A 21,771-nucleotide genomic window follows, 5' to 3' on the forward strand; every position below is an offset into this window, starting at 1 on the left:
TTCTAAAAAAGCAGAGTGTGTGGAGTGTGCAATCAAGTGAGTGTTCACCATCCACACAAAATTATTATGCTTCGAGAACTCATCTCTAATCGTGATATGAACTGGTGCATGATCCAACCAGGTTATTTGGCCTATTTCCGATTTCTCTACCCTTTCTACAAGAAACCTATCTACTAAGATAAGATCAATTCTCGAATATGTACGAAATCTTGCAGAGCCGTGTGTGTAGTCACTCTTAGAGGCGTTGTGCAACCTCCATATTTCGAACATGCCATAAACAAGAGAACACTGTCTAAATAGAAAGACCGCTGCGAAGCCTGTGATGAATGGTCTAGAGATGGAGAGACAACGGTGTTAAAGTCCCCGTAAACTAGCATGGTGCCCCTGCGGACAGCCTCAACTTTGCGGAGAACCCTGTTCAAAAACCGCCCCTGGTGAGTATTAGGGGCATAGAGATTCACAATGGTATAATCAACATTGTCAATAGTGCCAACCACAATTAGAAATCTGCTATGTGGATCTACAATCTGCTTATGAAAGCTAGCAACACTCCACGTTTCTTCTTTACAAAAGAAGACGCAATGACCGTAGGAAATCTCCTGTGGCTCAAGGTAGGGGGATTCTTGGAGGAGACATGCGTTTCCTGTACGCAAACTATAACCACTTTCTTATGTGCCACCTCGCGCCACAGGAAATTCCGTTTCTGTGGACTATAGAGCCCATTGACATTAAAGGACACCACTTCAATCCCCATGGTCAGATCTCACTTAAAAAAAAGGAGAAAAAAGAAAAAGTAAGAAAAAGGAAGAGAAAGAGGTAAAAAGTAGGAAAGAGAAGGCTACACCTCAGACACAGAACACAATGCAATCAATAAGGAAGAATGTTTTGGTAATAATTGGTAAAATTAAAATAAAAGTTAATTAACACTGCAGTGCCAACTATGACAATAACACTATGTGTGGGGTGCGTGGGAAATAAGACTGAATAAAGGCAATATAGTCAGTAGAAGCACTCAGATTATGCAATGAGAAACAAACAGTCAGTCAGGTAGGTGCCCGGGACTCTTCATCCGAATAGCGATCTAGCAATCTGCTGGAGGTAGGGACAGGGAAACCCCATTGGAGAAGGGCGTCGAATCCAGCATCAATGGAAGTGAAAGCATGCATCTTATTCTGACATAGAACCAGTAGCTTCGTCGGAAATCCCCACCGATAAGGTATCTCCAGTCGACGTAATTCAGCAGTTAAAGGGTGAAAATTCGTCTAGCCTGCAAGGCTGCTGCCGACCTGTCCACGAAGAGCTAAATGTCATCATATGGCGCAGGTAAGGACTTGCGTTTCCTCGAGAACTGTAGCAGCAAGTCTTTAGTCTTGTAAAAGGTGTATCGGGCTAAGACATCTCTAGGGAGATCTTTAGGCAAGGACTTAGGTTTCACCACCCTATGCGCCCTATCAATGCTATATTCGAAGATCTCCAAATCAGGCAGAAAATGGTGTGTCATTTCCTTGACATACTACGTAAGTTGTGAGTTCGGCACTGTTTCCGGTATGCCGCAAAATTTTATATTATTACGCCTATTTCTGTCCTCCGCATCAATGAGCTTCTCCTTAACCGCCACCACTGTGTCATTTAAGGCGTTATGAGCATCCGCTAATCCATTATGCGCTGCAGCAAAGGACGCCATCTTAGTCTCCACATGCAACACTTTCTGTTCAAGGATTTTTACAGAAGTCCTGACCGGAATCAGCAAAGAGGAAAAGTCTCTATGGAGAGAGGACTGGAGCAGCTGTAGAATATTCTTTAATGCAATCTCAGAGACAGCTTTGTCAGAGGCCTGATACGTGGCAAACATGTCTTCCTCGTCCGCCTGGTTGCCCGGGTTCTCTGCGACATCTTCCGCCCAGTCACTTGTGCTGTTAGAGGTGAGTCGAGGTTTTTGTTTGACTGGGCTAACTTGTGGGGATGATGACAACTGCAGGGGAGAACCACCTTCTCCTCTAAGGATAGCGGCGGTTTCGCTAGGAGGCAGGGGTAAGATTTCGTCACCGTCCGCATTATCTGCCATGAGGGACTCTGTAGACGGGTCTGGAGGTCCCCAACTCAGGGGTAACACACAGTCCTTCTGGGCTCTGGTGTTCAGTGTCATGTCGCCTTCCTTTGGGGTAGCTGATCTGTTCTTCCTCTGAGGCAGCGGTAACTGTGATCTCCGTGCACCGGAGTTCCCGCGTGGAGAGACAGGAGGATCCGCACCATCTTTATGCTCCCGGGCACCGGGCTTCTCTGTCAGAAAAATGTGCCGCAGAGACCTAGAATCGCCCGTCTTGTTAGGTCTCTTCCTGCCTGAAGTCGCCATGGTGGACCAGAGATCTTTTAAGCAGGTAGATATCATCGCTGGCAAGAGATATAGGCGGCTATCTGTGTGCTTGCTACAGAGCTGTCTTCCTGCGCGGCCATCTCCTTTCGCGGCCAAGCCACTCCCCCATGTTGGTTGTTTTTTGTTGATACATGAAGCGATTTTTGTGAAATTTTTTATTTCTCTATGTTGGAAACTCTCTGCTTGTAAGAGAAATAGTCATGCCAAATACATTTAGTTATTAATTCACATCCACAACATGTCTACTTTATGTTGGCATCAGTTGTTAAACATTCTTTTGCTTTTTTACGACATTAGAAAGCTTATATTATTATAAGCTTTTTTTCAAATTTTCTACAAAAGTTCAAAATCACAGTTTTTGGGGGGAACAATAACATTTTTAATATATGTGTGTGTGTGTATATATATATATATATATATATATATATATACACACACATATATATACATAATATACATATATACACATATATATATACGTATATATATGTATATATATACAAATATAGATATATGTTTATATATATATATATATATATATATATATATATATATATTGGGCTTTTGTTTTTTATGCAGTACATGACAAGCTATCTTTATTTTGTAGGTCTATACTATTAAAATTATATAGGTTATGTTTTATTTTACTACTTTTAAAAAATTATAACTTTTTGTGGCAAAAATTAGTTTTAAAAATGTTTAATTGCCTAAAATTGCCCTCTTCTTACCCTGATAACTCTTTTTATTCTGTATACAGGAATGTATGAAGGCTCATTTTTTGCAACATGATCTGTAGTTTTATCTGTACCATTTTTGTTTTGATGGGACAATTTGATCATATTTTGTTAATTTTTTTCTAGTATATGAAGTGACCAAATTGCGAAATTCTGGACTTTTTACATTTATGCCATTAACCGTGCGGAATAATTACCATTATATTTTAATAGTTCAGACATTTACACACGGCGACACCACATGTTTTTTTTTTTTGTGTGTACATTATCTTATTTGAAAAATGGGAAAAGCGGTGATTCAAACTTTTATTAGGCAAGGGGTTTATCTACATTTATTATAATTTTTTTAACACTTTTTTTTAAGTCCATAGGGGACTTTTATATTAAAATCTTTACATTGCATACATTGTTCAATGATGTGCCATAGCACATCATTGATCAGTGTTATAGGTGCTCCATTGCTTTCAGGCTGCCATGGCTTTATGGAGAATAGAAGCACCGATCAGATGGCGAGGAGGCAAGTAAGGGCCCTCCCGCCATCCTCTCAGCTGATTGGGACCCCACAATTTCATTGCAGTGGTCCCGATCAGCTCCGCTAAGCTACCTGGGAAGTAAATTACCTGCATTTAGACAGCACAATCAACTTTGATCTGGGGTTAATGCCGTACATCGTCCTGGATCCATAAGTTGTTAAAGGACATCTGTAGTGCAATATAACTTATCCCCTATCTAAAGGTTAGGGGATAAGTTATAGATTGCGGGGGGTCCGAGCGTTGGGCCCCCCGCAATCTCCTGGATGGGACCGTGGCAGTCTGCAGGAAGTGCAGTTTCATCCCCAGCAGAAAGATGCGGCAGACACGCCCCCTCCATGTATCTCTATGCGGGGACGGAACGCCCCCTTTCCAGCATACTGCCGCGGCTCTCCGTCAAGGAGATCGGGAGGGGGGGAGGGGGTAAGTTATATTGCACTACAGATGTCCTTTAAATAACTATGTTGTATTTAGATTCATTAACATGAAAATTTTGTGCAATTTTCTGTCTCTGTATCAGCTTGAATAGTGCCTCATGCGCACACAGTTCAGCTGAAACAATGATGATGCAGCCAATGCCTTCATGTAGATGCACATAAAAAATTCTAAGGCCAATCGCAGGATCAAAAGCATGGATTGGGAAACAGACCATTAGTACAATAAGTTAATATTTCCATTACTTACTATGAGAACTTGGGTAATGCAGATACAAACCACAATGCAACTGCAATCCAACCTGAACGCATGGTTTTAATCCTTAGCAATAAATCTCAAATGAACAGAGGCTACATTATAACCCTGTTGTGAAATGACTTTTTATATAAAGATTTTCTGTAGCAAACAATAACAACTATTGCTGCTTGAATGGAAAAATATTGCATATACTATTCACAGGTCAAATAATGGAAAAAACAAGCCATTACATCACAGCACACATTCCTACTGTACAGTCTAATACACTTTATGTCATGTATGGGCAGGGAAGAGTGAAGCCCTGAACTCACCCGCTCCAACTTGCCCTGCCTACTTGCATACCCGCCCTAGGCTACGGGTCCACAACCATGGTAACAGTCCCTGCCTGAATACGTGCAAGGAGTAAAACATCAACAAAACAAACTAACAATACAGACGGAGGTCAAGACACTGTATGGAATCACACACACTAACAGAAATAATAACTAAACATACACATACAAAATGTCACAGTCCACAAGCAAGTCAGCACCAAGAGATAACAGAAAAGCCAAATTGCAGAAACAGGAGAGGAGCCAATGGGTAAAATATGCCAGAAATACAAGATACAGTACAATCGCTAGCTAAGAGTATGAGCTCTTTCGCAGGGGAGGCCTTGATGAATACTGAGGCTTTACACTCCGAGAAAAGCAAGAGAAAAAACAACTAGGTCAGCTGACCATCCAGAGAACAGGGCGTTTCCACAGTAACCAGAAAAACAAAAGACCTCAGTGCAGATTAACCCTTCGGGTTCTTACACTTTGCGTCCCCAATCCTTTCAGGCCCTGATAGAGGAGTCTGAAAGCAGTTTAATTCTGCTGGCTGGAACTTATTGGCTGTACAAGTGTCGTGTCCTTTAAAAACATGTATCTACTATAGATAGACCGACCGCTTCACAATAATGAGCGTCGATCAGAGAGATTAGCGCTATTTTAATGGGCCTTTACAAAGCTCATGTTACGCCTAGCGCTCCGGGTCCCCGCTCCTCCCCGGAGCGCTCACGGCGTCTCTCTCCCCGCAGCGCCCCGGTCGGTCCCGCTGACCGGGAGCGCTGCACTGTCATGGCCGTCGGGGATGCGATTCGCACAGCGGGACGCGCCCGCTCGCGAATCGCATCCCAGGTCACTTACCCGTCCCGGTCCCCTGCTGTCATGTGCTGGCGCGCGCGGCTCCGCTCTCTAGGGCGCGCGCGCGCCAGCTCTCTGAGACTTAAAGGGCCAGTGCACCAATGATTGGTGCCTGGCCCAATTAGCTTAATTGGCTCCCACCTGCTCCCAGACTATATCTGATCACTGCCCCTGCACTCCCCTGCCGGATCTTGTTGCCATTGTGCCAGTGAAAGCGTTTCCTTAGTGTGTCCAAAGCCTGTGTTACCTGAACCCTTGCTATCCATCTTGACTACGAACCTTGCCGCCTGCCCCCGACCTTCTGCTACGTCTGACCTTGCCTCTGCCTAGTCCTTCTGTCCCACGCCTTCTCAGCAGTCAGCGAGGTAGAGCCGTTGCTAGTGGATACGACCTGGTTGCTACTGCCGCAGCAAGACCCTCCCGCTTTGCGGCGGGCTCTGGTGAACACCAGTAGCCTCTTAGAACCGGTCCACTAGCACGGTCCACGCCAATCCCTCGCTGACACAGAGGATCCACTACCTGGAAGCCGAATCGTGACAGCTCAGTTAGTTGTCGGCTGGGTCTAGATTTTTATTTCAGCACTTTAGTTTCATCATTGTTGGCTGCACATCATTCATTTGCACAGTCCGAAGTGCCGCTAATAATGATGATTTGAACGGCTGTACAAAACATCCAATCAGCTGATGAACCATATCCAAAGGAAAGGGGATAAAATGTCTGATCGTGGGGGAATGTCTGATCACAGGGGTCCGGCCTCTGGGATCCACCCCCCGTTTCATGACCCCTCCACGACGTCACTGCCGCCCCCACATAGCATTCTGAACATAATTTTCAGAACGCCGGGTGCTGCATGGAGATCGTGGGGGGTCCCAGAGGCCGGACCCCCACAATCAGACATCTTATCCCCTATTCTTTGGATAGGGGATAAGATGTCTAGGGGAGAAGTACCCACTTAATTCCTCATCTATGTAAATGTTCTACTTAAAAAAACTAGTATCTATTATGACTCAAAGAGGGAGATTTAGCTATGCCAGTCACAGAACAGTCTAAAGTTAAATGGTGAAAAAACTGTATGTAATGTAGATAATAACATTCAATGTATATTTGTAATATACATTAATGAAAAATGTTCTTTTTTGTGTGTGAAATAATGCTCCATACTTCTTACCACTAGGTACCCCTTCACTGTCTTGTCACTCTAGCTACTGCCTGTGTGTCTCTGTGCCGAGACAAAATACAGGAAGTGAGGGCAGGACAAGCAGGACTCTGTATGGGCTCCTGTTGTGTAAGTTGGGGTGTGCCATAGAGCTTCAGTGCACAGAACAGCCAGTTGTCAGGTCTGAGGAGTTAGGGAAGAAGTTTCCACATGAGATGTAAGGACAAGCAAGGAAATGCCCCTCCTCTTCAGTGAGCTGCATGCAGTGTGAGCAACATAAACAAGGAAAATAGGAGCTATTAAAGGATGAATATCAGAATTTAAACACCAGGATCAGCACCAGTTACAAAGTAAGCCTGTGGCATCCTTTTTCAAAAATCCTACACAGGTATACTTCACTACATTCACTTAAGCAGTGATTTCCAAGCACAGTACTCAAGTACCCCCAACAAGTCATGCTTTCAGGGTTTCCTTTGTCTTTCACATGTGATATAATTTTGGTCAGAGCATCAGGCATCACCACAAGTGTTCTCTGTATGAGAAATCCTCAAACCATTACCTGTTTTGTAGACAAAAACTACACTAAAGCAAGATGCAACAAATTTAATAAGAGGAAAACACATCTCTTTTAAATTTGGCACAACTGTGGCTGTTTTAGTACCTGAAACGGAAATCTACTCCCCCAGTCTAAATTAAGAATATTATCCTATGGAGTAATGTGCTAAAATTAGGAGTATAGGGGGTGCATGCGTGCAGCTAACTGAGGCGGACGCACCCAATGTGAGTTCCGTGCCGGCAGTGACATAAAAGCCACTTTCAGCGCCGATTACCAGCTCCACAGCATAAGAGAACATTCCCGGATCCCTCTGAATATGTCCTGCTCCTCCCGGAAAAAGTTGCCACTGTGATCTCAGGGCCTTTCGCAGTCTATACCTGATATCTTTAGATCGGGAACTAGATCCAAGATGGCCGCCGAGAGCTCCCTCATGCCGGACGAGCACTCTGAAGATGAACACCCGGCCTCCTCAGCTGACCTGACGCCGGCGGCCATGTTTCACAGCATTCAGGCTATGTTCCAGAAGGAGCTGGCACAAGTTCCGGACTTTACTGCCCAAATTCAGGACCTGACACAAAGGGTTATAGACACTGAATCCAAAGTGGATGAGCTTGTCGACGCGGTTGAAGCTGACTGCCAGGATATTGATGAGCAGGCCCAGAAAATGGCAAACCTCGAGCTCAAGCTAGAGGATCTTGAGAACCGCTCAAGGAGAGCTAATTTGGACTGCGAGGCCTACTGGACACGGTGACTGACCTCACTAAGGTACTTACCTCTCTTTTTTTACAAGCTGGCACCCCATCTTGAACCAGAAATGCTCCCCTTTGATAGAATCCATAGAGCCTTGGCAAGGCTTAAAAACATGGACCTTCCACATGATGTCATACTTAAGCTTGATTACCCGGAAGTCTGGGACACGCTTTTGCAAGCTGCTAGAGATCTCACCACCCTGCCGAGCCTGCCTCCAACTGCTAAACTATACTCCAATCTTGCCCCTTCCACCTTGGCTCAAAGACGGGAATTCTGGCCGATTACATTGGCCCTTATGCAGAAGCAACTAAAGTACAGATGGGGCTTTCCATTTTCGCTCTCATTTCAAGCTAATGGACACTCATATTTGGTCCGCACGCTGAAGGAAACTCAGGAAGCCTTATCTAAGGAAAACATACAGCTGGCTGACCTACCCCCACAGCCGCAGAGAGCTCCCTGTTATCCGCATGTGGGCACCTTCAGATCCCACACATCAAAATAACAAGTCTATCTGATCCACTCCTGCAACATATTGCAAGGACTGTTATTCCTCGCAGCACTTGATCTCTTTACATAGTACGTGACTTGTGCTCTTTACTGCTACCCTTTACCTTTATGGACGCTATCCAGTGACACTAGGAACTATTGTTGATCCGGATGGATACCTCCTACCTAATCCTGATGGTGGCTGATTATGGCTTGGATCAGTGTGACCCTCATACCCCAGGCTTGGGGCAATGAAGTAGGATGGGCCGTGGCGTCTCCGGAACCGTCTTTCCTCATCTGGACACTGTTGCTTGTCTATATGTTTGCGTGTCTTGTTTTGTTTTTTGTTCTTTTTTGTTTCAACTAGGTACACATACTTTTGAAGGATTATAGTACATTGCTCACGTTACTCAGCTGGAGCGGTGCCACTTCCTATAGATCACGTGAAAGCCTCCCCTCTTGGCGTTTCCTTGAGCTATTATGTGTAAATTGATATTGCATAACGTAAGGGGTTTTAACTCCCCACATAAGAAAGGGAAGGCTTTCCGGGACTATGCTAGATTGCATCCTGATATTATTTGTATACAGGAATCGCATTTTACCATTACTTCAATTCCTACATTTTTTCATAAATCCTATAAACTTACTTTTATGTCCACCCATACCACTAAAAGCAGGGAGAAAAAGATGTATTCCTTGTTCCCAGTGTAAAGTTAACACTAATTTGACCCATGGCACCTTAGGAAATTATGAATACTTTGTTAATAAACTTATTACATGTCGAAGTTCGTTCATAGTTTATTTCATGATGTGCAGCTTTCAGAAATGTTATTTGAAAGACGGAGAGACAATTGAGAATAAGAATAAGGGAACATCTGTATTCCATCAGGAGAGGAAGAGGCTCACCTAGGTACGTCCAGCATATGCAAGAAATACATAAGAGCAATTACTCTGACCTAAGATTTGGAGGACTGGAATTGATAGAAAGAAGTCCTAAGAAGATGGATAGAAGGCGCCTTTTAATGCAAGCTGAGGCCTGTTGGATATTGCAGGTAGACGCACAGGGTCCGCTAGGGTTAAACGATAGTCTTCCCGTTTATATAAATTATTATTGGAGTTGTAGGCTTCTATAAGTCTGCTAAGTTGTGTAATATCCACAATTAGGGTGTTAAGTCTTATTTTTCCTTTTACTTTATAGCTAATAGTTCTTTGGATCGAACTACCTCTGCCCCTCTTCGCAGGTCAGGGACCCAACAGCATCAGGTACTCAAAATGCTTGAAGATTGTAATATAGCTGATGTGTGCATCGAACACGGTCAGAATAGGGTATTTACTTACTACTCCCCTTCTCAACGGGCCTATACCAGCATAGACTGGATCCTAGCTCACGCGTCTTTATTACAGAAACTTTTTTATGTTAGACATGCCCCGTTGGCTTGATCCGATCATGACGTGGTACAGGCGGTCTTTAAATTGGCAGACCGTTCTACGGTCCCCTTTAGTTGTAGACTTAATGAATCCCTCCTCACTATGCCACGTGTTAGGTCCCAATTAGACGCTGATCTTTCATCTTATTTTGCTACCAATACCCGCCCTGACAGTGCCCCTAGTTGGATATGGTTGGCCCATAAATTGTTTATAAGGGGTCAAATTATTTCTGTTGCCTCAGGGATTAAGAAAGACTGTGAGGCAACTAGAGTTGCTTTTGAGACCAAGTTGGCTAGACTGACGTTTGCACACCAACAGTCCCCTTCTCTTTATCTCTGACACCAGGGCACAGTTGGACGCGATCCTTTCGCATTCTGTTGAAAAGGCGATACAGTGGACTAACTCCACCTTTTATTGTTATTCTTGGGATTTCTGGTGGGAATCGCTTTCTTGAGGTCATGACACAGCATGGTCCGGACTCTGACTGGGCCAATCCAGAAGTCATATTTTCTTCTGTTTAAGCCATTCTGTTGTTGATTTACTTCTATGCTTTGGGTTGTTGTCCTGTTGCAACATCCATCTTCTGTTGAGTTTCAGCTGGTGGACAGATGGCCTTAAATTTTCCATTGATGATAGCAATCTGTCCCCTTCACAGTTGGGATGAGTTTTTGATGTTGGTGTGCTGTGCCTCTTGCCTCTTTTTCTCCACACATAGTGTTGTGTGTTTCTTCCAAACAAATCAACTTTGGTTTCATCTGTGCACAGAATATTTTGCCAGTACTGCTGTGGAACATCCAGGTGCTCTTGTGCAAACTGTATACGTGCAGCAATGTTTTTTTGGACAGCAGTGGCTTCCTCTGTGGTATCCTACCATGAAATCCATTCTTGTTTAGTGTTTTATGTATCGTAGATTCGCTAACAGGGATGTTAGCATATGCCAGAGACTTTTGTAAGTCTTTAGCAGACACTCTAGGATTCTTCTTCACTTCATTGAACAGTCTGCACTGTGCTCTTGCAGTCATCTTTACAGGACATCCACTCCTAGGGAGAGTAGCAGCAGTGCAGAACTTTCTCCATTTATAGACAATTTGTCTTACCATGGACTGATGAACATCAAGGCCTTCAGAGATATTTTTATAACCCTTTCCTGCTTTATGCAAATCAACAATTCTTAATCGTAGGTCTTCTGAGAGCTCTTTTGAGGCATCATTCACATCAGGCAATGCTTTTTATAGGGCAGGGCAGCTGTAACCAACACCTCCAATCTCATCTCATTGATTGGACTACAGTTGGATGACACCTCATTCCAATTAGCTCTTGGAGATGTCATTAGTTTAGGGGTTCACATACTTTTTCCACCTGCACTGTGAATGTTCACATTGTGTGTTCAATAAAAACATGGTAAGATTTAATACTTTGTGTGTTATTAGTTTAAGCAGACTCTGATTGTCTATTGTTGTGACTTAGATGAAGATCAGATCACATTTCATGACCAATTTGTGCAGAAATGCATATAATTCCAAAGAGTTCACATACTTTTTCTTGCAACTGTATGTTAGCCTTGGAGGGGGATTTACGCACCACCCTCTCTCCATCTCAGTGGAGGGGGTGTTGTGCGACAGCTAGCAGAGGTAGTTGGCAGGTTTCCCTAGTCGAGACCTCCCTGAAAGTGCTGCACAGGTCATATAGAGTACCTACCCTTCTTCACAATATCTTCCCCAAGATTTCGCCCCTATGTTTTCATGGGTGTGGAGTGAGGGAAACTTTGTATCATACCTGGTGGAGTTGTCCAGTGGTGGTACTTTTCTGGAAGCAGGTACTAGATTTACTCTCCTCGATTCTTCTTTGCCATGTACCTAGATTGCTCTCATACTGTTTAATAGATCATAAACCTACTAGAATGCTTTATCGAGTTTTCAAGTTATTTACGTTTGTCCTGTTGGCATCCCGTATCCATATAGCTTCCCAAAGGAGGAAACCTGATTTGTATCTTCAGAGAGTGGTGGAGCGAATTATTACCATTATGGTAAATGAAAAATTGAACCTATAAAATCCCTTTCCCCAATGTAGGCTCCAGCACAAAAGATATAGAAGTGGAGGTTGATCAGAAATGAATAAATATAACACCTACAGTATGTGCGTGAGGCACAAGAAAAAACCTCCAAACAATAAACTATTTGAAAAGATTAAAATATTAATATGAAAAGTAACATTAAAAAGTACATATAAGGAATCACACAAAGGGACAATATAATGGAAAAAACAGGATACTGCGGTAAAGGTCCTGGTCACATAGTCAACTGTATGTCTGAATAAAATGTAATGCTACAAGAATAGATCACCACTGTGCATGTATGGTGTATACATAAATAGTAAGAGGTAAATACCAGCAAAGGGTTAAATATATAAAGTGCCACAGTGTATACAAAAATAGTAAAAGGTAAATACCAGCAAAGGGTTAAATGTATAAAGTGCCTGGAGTCAAACTCCTGGATAAAGCCTATTCCCGCGAAACGCGCCGGAGGTGTGGTGAGTCCTGTTTTCACTGTATGTGTCTGCTGCTACATCTCTCTCACAAAGTGGTTTCTCTTACTTGCACTAATGTGCTCCATCCTGTCTCTCTAGCCTCAGTTCTCTGTATATGTTTAACTATGGGAGCTGTTTTAGCCTTAAAATAATATGCTGTTTGCACTGTGGCACTTTATACTTTATACATTTAACCCTTTGCTGGTATTTACCTCTTACTATTTATGCATACACCATACATGCACAGTGGTGATCTATTCTTTTAGCATTACATTTTATTCAGACATACAGTTCACTATGTGACCAGGACCTTCACCCCAGTATCCCATTTTTTTCCATGATATTGTCCCTTTGTGTGATTCCTTATATGTACTTTTTAATGTTACTTTTCATATTAATAAAGAATTAATATTTTAATCTTTTCAAATTGTTTATTGTTTGAAGTTTTTCTTGTGCCTTGCGCACATACTGTAGGTGTTATAAATGAAAAATTGTCAGCCATAAGGGAGGATCAGGTGGATCGCTTTAATATGGTTTGGAAACCGTGGCTCTCATCATCACATTGCCCTGATATGCGCCATTGCTTCACACTGTATTGATTATGTTTTGTATACAGACACTACCTTTGGGGTATGGGTTTTCTCTATATTGGTATCATGTATAGTTTCCTATGTTATTGTGGCACCGTACTGAACCCTGTACGCCATTTGTGTTACGATTTCTGTGAGCTATTTCTTACTTACTGACTAAGTGTACCTGGATGTTCAGTTCTCTATGGGTCGAGAGACCCTGTTTGGTTACTTACTATGCACAATCTGTATGTGACTTATTTTACATTACAATAAAGCTTCTTTGTTTGATGGTTAAAATGAGGAGCATACAGTGAGTCAGTTGTCATGTGTTAAAATTTGTTACTTATTGTAAATAAATATAAAAAGAGATTTATTATGAGCATTTTGTTTGCTTAATACCTTTCACCAACATATATTTCAGTCTTTACATCTGGATATTTAGACCAGGGCTACAAAGAGACCTTTTTGTAGTACTACAGATAGATTCTTACTATTGAGTGACAACTGTGTTCCAAAAGCTTGCATACAATTCAGTGCATTCATGTGTACTGCAGCTGGAGTGTAGCAGCCAAAATCAATCAGTTGGGCTAAAGAAAAGTCTTTGTGTAGCCCCGGACTGCAATGATCCATTCTCAACAAAATATTTACAGAGTACAAGTCCTGTCTCTCTAGTTCCCACATTCAATGTAGCAATATAGTTTTAACCAATTATAAATTAAAGGTGTTAACAGAAGAGAACCAATGCAGAAATCAAAGCTTTCCAAAAATAGTATTATTGCTCTAGTCAACCTGGATTTTCCAAAGCTGGATGACAATATTTTATGTATGGCGGAAATAAGACTTTGCATATTAAAGGAGAACTCAAGGACAGAAAAAGCCCCTAGGATCTCCTGTACGGGAACCCCGCTCTCCTCCTGAATGAGGCATGTCGACCACCGCAGGAAGCAATGGCTGACATGCCCCCCTCCATGCACCTCAATGGGAGAGCCGGAGATTCCCAAGTGCCACGCTCCGGCTCTCCCATAGAGTAGCATGGAGGAAGCGTGTCAGCCATCGCTTCGTGCCAAGGTCTATACACCCACTTCCGAAGAGCTGGGGCCCCATACAGGAGATTGCAGGGGTCCCAGCAGTCAGACCCCCTGTGATCTGACACTTATCCCCTATCCTTAGGATAAAGGTTAAGTTTTTTTTTGTCCCAGAGATCTCCTTAAACACCCAAACCCCATCCCAGCACTTAATGAAAGCAGAAAATGGGAAGGGGCTATTTTGCTGCTTCAGGGCCTGAAATCTTTCAACTTTTAAAGGACTGATTGTTCCAAAATGGATCATGAAATAATTCAGCAGATATATTGTCTGTCGTCTACATCTCTAGAGGTTGGTCATACAATATCAATTGCAGTTCCTTTAACTGGAGCAATTCCATGTTATAAAATGGTCAAGTCAGCCTTGGCCTTAAAGGGGTTGTAAGGAATAGAAAAGCAGAGTGGAAAAACAGCACCACAGCTATGTAAAGGTGAGTAATGCTAAAGTGAATTAAAATTACACTCAGTCATAGTATAGGTTGTGGGTTGAATACCTCTGAATAATTATAAATGATTCAATAACAGTGTTATCTTATTTGCAACAGAACCTCATCATATTGTTAATGTTATATGGATATTTAACACCATTATTGGAGCTTCTCGCATATGAACCATTGATGATCACTCAATAAGGGTGTTAAAGAATTATGATCTGTGTCCACATTATAATTTGGTGCAAAACTGCGCTCCTTATATATTTATTTCAATACTTGTGAGGAGCACTGATCATAGGTTTAAAAGTTTAAATAGTATAAATAAGGAACTGTACCGTTGATAATTTTAAGGTCCCCTATATATCATGGTTTATAGGTGAAGTACACATTTATTTTTATTTATTATAAAGTGGGGCTTTATCAAGGAGACATATGAACAGCAGAGTAATTTTTTTCATGGAATTAAAATGATTTAACAGTTATATAGGTTTATTAACCCCTTAAGGACTCAGGATTTTTCTGTTTTTGCACTTTCGTTTTTTCCTCCTTACCTTTTAAAAATCATAACCCTTTCAATTTTCCACCTAAAAATCCATATTATGGCTTATTTTTTGCGTCGCCAATTCTACTTTGCAGTGACATTAGTCATTTTACCCAAAAATGCACGACGAAACAGAAAAAAAAATCATTGTGCGACAAAATCGAAAAAAAAACGCCATTTTGTAACTTTTGAGGGCTTCCGTTTCTAAGCAGTGCATATTTCGGTAAAAATTACACCTTATCATTATTCTGTAGGTCCATACGGTTAAAATGATACCCTACTTATATAGGTTTGATTTTGTCGCACTTCTGGAAAAAATCATAACTACATGCAGGAAAATTTATACGTTTAAAAATGTCATCTTCTGACCCCTATAACTTTTTTATTTTTCCATGTACAGGGCGGTATGAGGACTCATTTTTTGCACCGTGATCTGAAGTTTTTATCGGTATGATTTTTGTTTTGATCGGACTTTTTGATCACTTTTTATTCATTTTTTTAATGGTATAAAAAGTGACCAAAATACGCTTTTTTGGACTTTGGAATTTTTTTGCGCGTACGCCATTGATCGTGCGGTTTAATTAATCATATATTTTTATAGTTCGGACATTTACGCACGCGGCGATACCACATATGTTTATTTTTTTTACACTGTTATTTTTTTTATGGGAAAAGGGGGGTGATTCAAACTTTTATTAGGGAAGGGGTTAAATGACCTTTATTAACACTTTTTTTTTAATTTTTTTTGCAGTGTTATAGGTCCCATAGGGACCTATAACACTGCGCACACTGATCTTTTACACAGATCACAGGCGTGTATTAACACGCCTGTGATCAGTGTTATCGGCGCTTGACTGCTCCTGCCTGGATCTCAGGCACGGAGCAGTCATTCGCCGATCGGACACCGAGGAGGCAGGTAAGGGCCCTCCCGGTGTCCGGTCAGCTGTTTGGGACGCCGAGATTTCACCGCGGCGGTCCCGAACAGCCCGACTGAGCAGCCGGGATACTTTCAGTTTCACTTTAGAAGCGGCGGCCAGCTTTGACCGCCGCTTCTAAAGGGTTAATACCGCACATCGCCGCGATCGGCGATGTGTGGTATTAGCCGCGGGTCCCGGCCGTTGATGAGCGCCGGGACCGACGCGATATGATGCAGGATCGCGGCGCGATCCCGCTTCATATCGCGGGAGCAGGCGCAGGACGTAAATATACGTCCTGCGTCGTTGAGGGGTTAAAGCAATACATAAAAAAAACTATTCTGAACTACCCATTCAAATGCACATATATATAAAAAAAACTATTTTGAACTACCCGTTTAAATGCACAAATATAAAAAAAAAACTTTCTGAACAACCCATTCAAATGCACATATTGTGATGGCTCGCTCTTGCAAATAGGTGCGGTTGCTGTATAGAGGCATGGAAACACTATTTTCCAAATCAAAGTTCAGTGTTTTATTCACACTTGGCACACAGCAAAGTCTTTAAATGAAGATCAAAGGAAAACATAACAAAAGTCCACCTGTATTACTTAGGTGTTTGTTCACACCTCAGACCATGCCATGCGGCATCAAGCAAGTCTTTTCCAGGCCTCCAGGCAGGCTGCTCACCAGCTTCCAACCTTGGAGCAAACGTAGGGAAGAACTCCACTCTCAGCTCTCTCTGGCAGTGTGAGCTGCAACTAGTAAATCCCCCTCAGCTGGTGAAACAGGTTGCCCAAGGCCAACAAAAGGCAGCCTGGATTGTGGAGAATGACCCCCACCCTGCACATGGTCATTCCCAGTAAGAGCCATCCCGGATTGGCCTTCCAGCCATACTACGGCCATGGTGTCAGTCTGCATCACAGCACAGACACTGAATGAATACCGACTCTTACTTCACCAAAGCCAGAAGCCTTGGTGACACATATCGCCCATCCACCACGATACCTTTCACCTTCTCACAATATATATTTTAAAAAATTCTGAACTACTAGTTTAAATGCACACTATAGGTATCAACTCTTCACAACAGAATTTACTTCATATGCCATTAAATTTGATCATACCATACTTTATATGTTTATCAGATATATTTGAAGTTATTTCTTTAACCCTTTATATATTCACCATAAATAGCACATTCATAAAGTTTTCAGACCTTTTACTTTTTTCACATTTTGTGGCCTCATTCTGCACTCAATACCCCATGAAGGCAAAGTGAACACAGAATGTTAGAAATCTTTGCTTTTATTAAAATGGAAGAACTTAAATCCTGCATAGACATAAGTATTCAGACCCTTTAATCAGTACTTAGTTGGAGCACCTTTGTCCGAGATTACAGTCTCCAGTCTTCTTGGGTATGATGCCTCAAGGTTTGCACACCTAGGTTTGGGGATTTTCTCAAGCTTTGTCAGGTTGGATGAGGATGGTTTGTGGAAAGCCATTTTTAGTTCTCCCTAGAGATGTTTGATTGGTTTCAAGCCCTTGTCTTGTTGAAAGGTGAGCCTTTGGCCCAATCTGAGAGCACTGTGGATCAGATTATCATTAAGAATATCTCTGTACCTTTTTCCATTCAGCTTCCCCTCAACCTCCACCTGTCTTTCAGTCCCAGCCGCTGAAAAAAACATCCACGGAATGATGCTACCACCACCATGCTTGACTGTAGGGAGGGTATTGGGTGGGTAATGGGTAGTGTTCCTCTGCAAATTCCAGATGGGCTTTCTTGTGTCTCTTACTAAGAAGAGGTGTCTTCCTGGCCACTCTGCCATAAAGCTCAGATTTGTAGAGTGTAACATCAATAGCTGACCCTCTGAAGGCTTTTTCCATCTGCAAACAGAATCTTTGGAGCTCAGCCAGAGTGACCACTATATTTTAGTCACTTCTCTTTCCACGGCTTTCCCCCCCCCCCCCCCAATTACTTAGTTTGTATCATATCAAAGGTCTGACTACTTATGTCCCCGCAAAATTGTATTTCTTCCTTTTTAATATATCTTCAACAAATTCAATTCAATATGGGGTATTGAGTACAGATGATGGGGAGAATTTGATGTGAAAAACGTAAAAGAGTCTGAAGACTTTCTTAATACATTGGGGGAGATTTATCAAAATCTATGCAGAGGAAAAGTAAAGCAGTTACCCATAGCAACCAATCAGATAAAAAATAAAACCCTGCTCTGATTGGTTGCTATGGGCAACTGCATCACTTTTCCTCTACACAGGTTTTGATAAATTTCCCCCATTACATGTTGATAATGTGAATAGATGCCATTTTTCTAAAATGACAATTTTGATAATAAGTTGGTCCCGAATTTCCTGTATACACATACATGGACTAACAGTATTTTGTAGGGACAAGCAACATTCTATGATTTTGCATTTGCATCACTGGACTAATACTCAAAGCTACTGTATACCCTAGTAGTACTGTAGTACAGACCACGAGCAGTTTTAAAATATCAGAAATGGGTTCTTTCTAATCAGTATACAAAACAATGTGGGGGAGATTTATCATTGCTTTTAGAGCATTTTTTTCGTCTATGTTTAGGCGCAGTTCAGGCGCAAGCAGCATATTTTGAGACTTTTATGCGCCTTTTGATATAGACAGTTTTACTCTTTTTGTCTACCCCTAGAACTTTTTCTTTTTGACCATGCAGTGGTCACGTATTTATCATTTGCAACTTTTGTCAATAGTCGCTATTTTGTGCGCAAATGTACTTTTTTAGGCGCAAAGCTACACCACCTACCGGGAGACGTGAGAATAATTTCTATCTTCCACAATTCAACCTTTAACCTCTTGTGGACGACAGCGACCCACTCCCCTTCTATGACATGCTTTCAGGAGCTGAGCGCGGGTCATAGCTGGGTGGTCCTGGTGGCTAGCTGCCACCAGGACCCATCTCTAATGCCAGACATTACCGATCACGGTGATGCCCAGCTTTAACCCCTTAGACACTGCAATCAAATTTGATTGTAGCGTCTAAAGTGCAAGTAAAAATGTCCTGGCAGCTCTGTGAAAGTAAGTAAAAACATCTAACCTGCCAAATTCAGGACCCGGGAAAGTGTCTACTTCCCTCCCTCACAAGCGTCTAGAAAAAGTGTATGTGGTAGAGCTTTTCCCACCACAGCAGAGCTGCGCAAAAGTCATCATCCTGCTGCACCTTCTTGATAAATAAGATGCATGCTAGTCAAACCCACCACCCAAATAAACATGGGAAAATAGCGCTACCGTAGACATTCTTTGATAAATCTGGGCCTATGAGTATATAATGAAATAATGTTTTAAAAAATATTGTTCTTATTAGTAGGATGACTCTATAGAGGAAATATATTTCTAAACTAAATTAGGAAATGCATGTATCAATTTTATTATGTGTATTATAATTATTTATTAAAAAAGTGACTACAAGAAAAGTGGATAAAAGTCATCATAAAAGACACCAAATTTATTATCCTTGGGTGGGAAGTTTTTGATGCAAAATAGTGAAGCAAAGTAAGCTAGTCATAAAGTGGTGAAAGGAAGAATGAGTAGCAAGATATGCCAAATGTATAAGTCTATGCTTGCCACGTGTCTAGCTTACTACATTAATAAATCTGCCCTTCTAGATATAAGAATGTATAGGATTGATTGATCTACTTGTAACACATTTCAGACTAACACAAGTAATGCAATGTGCAAAAGCAAATCTAAAACTTTTTTCAGATTCAGATTTTTTTTCTGACTTTTATTTGCTACAGCAAATGCTTTTAGTTCCCTTTTTGAGTAATAAATGGGTTGTCTTATGGCTCAACAAAATGGGCCAAAATATTGGGCCTCATTTACTAAGAGTCTAGGGTTTTACGTTGTTTCAGACTTGTAGGATTTCTCTCTATTTACTATGGGGATCCCAGATTTACAAGTCAGGAAACTTTCTGACCAGCGATTTCTAGGTTGAAATTTCCAGCCATTTCCAGAATTTTCTGTGAATTCAATAGTAAATAGGTCAGGTTGTAAAACCATGCCCCCTTTTGGGCTTGTCACGCCCCCTTTGCAACAGACCACACCCCATTTTGGCATTTCACAATGCAGTGTTGGGTTAGTTGGATTTTCCTGGTGCACACTGTCTCAGACATGTCTCAGACACTATGCACCAAAATAACTTGGAAAAACCCGACAAAAACTAATGGGTTTTAGCTTAGTAAACGAGGGCCATTGTGTGTGTGCTAACCAAGCCTCAGCCTGTGTTCCAGAATGATTGTTTCTGCTTTACTTGTAGTGAAAGAAGGAAAAGAACTAGACATCACACGTACATTATGAATATGAAGGGAAGACATAGGTTAGCTGACATTTTTAATTGATCCTACTCTGGGGAAACAAATTGTACTAGTCTTCAAAGTATTGACACCTCTTGAAAAATCACTATACTAAAATGTACATAAAGTTGAACTATATAACAAATATGTTAGAATAAATTAATGAATTTATGATAGATTTTTTTTTTATGACGTCCTTTTGGTCAGGTATAGTATAATAATGGAAATGCCATATAAAGGAGGCTAGTCAGCATTTTCCATAACAGATGCAATCTCCTATCACAATCTTTACAATGCAAATAGATCATTAACTTTTTCTAGTAAAAGCCTGAATTCAGGAACATGCTACAATGTATCTAGATTCAATAGTCTTTATGTAACGTCAATAACTCATGAAAATGTAACAAGCATTGAAACTATTTATATTGCTCAGCTATTTAATACATGGTATAAACTCTTCATTTTCAGTTTTTAGTTTTTTTAATTTGAAAATGTTTCAACCTATAAAAGCATCACATGCAATAGAAGAATGTAAAAGTGTTGATAGAATAAATGTATAAGAAAACACTCACTTGTCTGGAAGACGTAAACGATGAAAAATAAACTTTTCCAAATCATTTCTCCTGGAACTCCAGACTCCTCTCCAAGTTGCTTCCAAGAAAGAGACTGTTATATTGCAGGCATCTACTCTTATGAAAAGGTGTTTGGTGATCACGCCTGCTCCCTGCTGGCTAAGTTCCACATCCAGGAGTGTTTGACTAAAGGGCAAAGAGGGGCTGGCAGATGGAAAACACCAGGGAAAAATGTCTGAAGTCATCAGTCTACTACACAGAGAACAGCCATTTCGTAACTCACTCAATAAAGTGTTTGTAGTAATTCAGGGTTTATGCAAGACCCATACTGTTTTCATGGGTTATGTGATTTATCAACAGATTACACATATTATATGCATATATCTATATAGGTAAACCACAAAATTAACTTTCAGCCAAACAAATCTGGTGTCATGCGAGTGAATATTTTAGCATGCATATATTAAGGGTGGTGAACCCTTCACTTGATTGTTCTTACTTAAATAGGCAATGTCATTTCAGCAAACTTTACACATTAGTACAACAGTACATGTAAGAAACTTTAAAAGATATCTTATCAGAGAAACAATAGTGTAACTATAGTGGTTGTAGCAGTCACTATTGCAACCAGGTCCCATAATCGCAGGGGCCTCCAACACCTCCAGACAGTTTAAGAAACAAGAAAGATGTTCACTGCAGTCCCAGGATTCAGTTGTATTAAAAACTGTTTATCTGTGTATCTAATGAGAGCTGTAGTCCCTGTTATGTAAAGAGAAGTTGGGGGCCCATGCTAAACATTTGCACCAGGGCCCATGAGCCTTAAGCTACTCTCCTGCACAAAAAATGCTTCTTTCTCTACATATCAGGTACCTTTCCTGACTACTCTTCCCCATACGTTCATAAAC

The 21,771-nt window shown here is 41.4% G+C and overlaps 1 protein-coding gene across 1 annotated transcript in view; it reads right to left on the bottom strand.

The window, feature by feature from the left end:
* Positions 1-21,771, bottom strand: part of MELTF (melanotransferrin) — a 98,592-nt gene that overhangs the window by 75,205 nt on the left and 1,616 nt on the right. The window contains exon 2 of the mRNA XM_056563208.1: positions 20,867-21,070. Within this exon, the coding sequence (XP_056419183.1) occupies positions 20,867-20,912 (46 nt within the window). The 5' untranslated portion in view covers positions 20,913-21,070. The remainder of the gene's footprint in view (positions 1-20,866; positions 21,071-21,771) is intronic.

This window comes from Hyla sarda, chromosome 3, assembly GCF_029499605.1.
Source record: "Hyla sarda isolate aHylSar1 chromosome 3, aHylSar1.hap1, whole genome shotgun sequence".
Lineage (NCBI taxonomy): Eukaryota > Metazoa > Chordata > Amphibia > Anura > Hylidae > Hyla > Hyla sarda.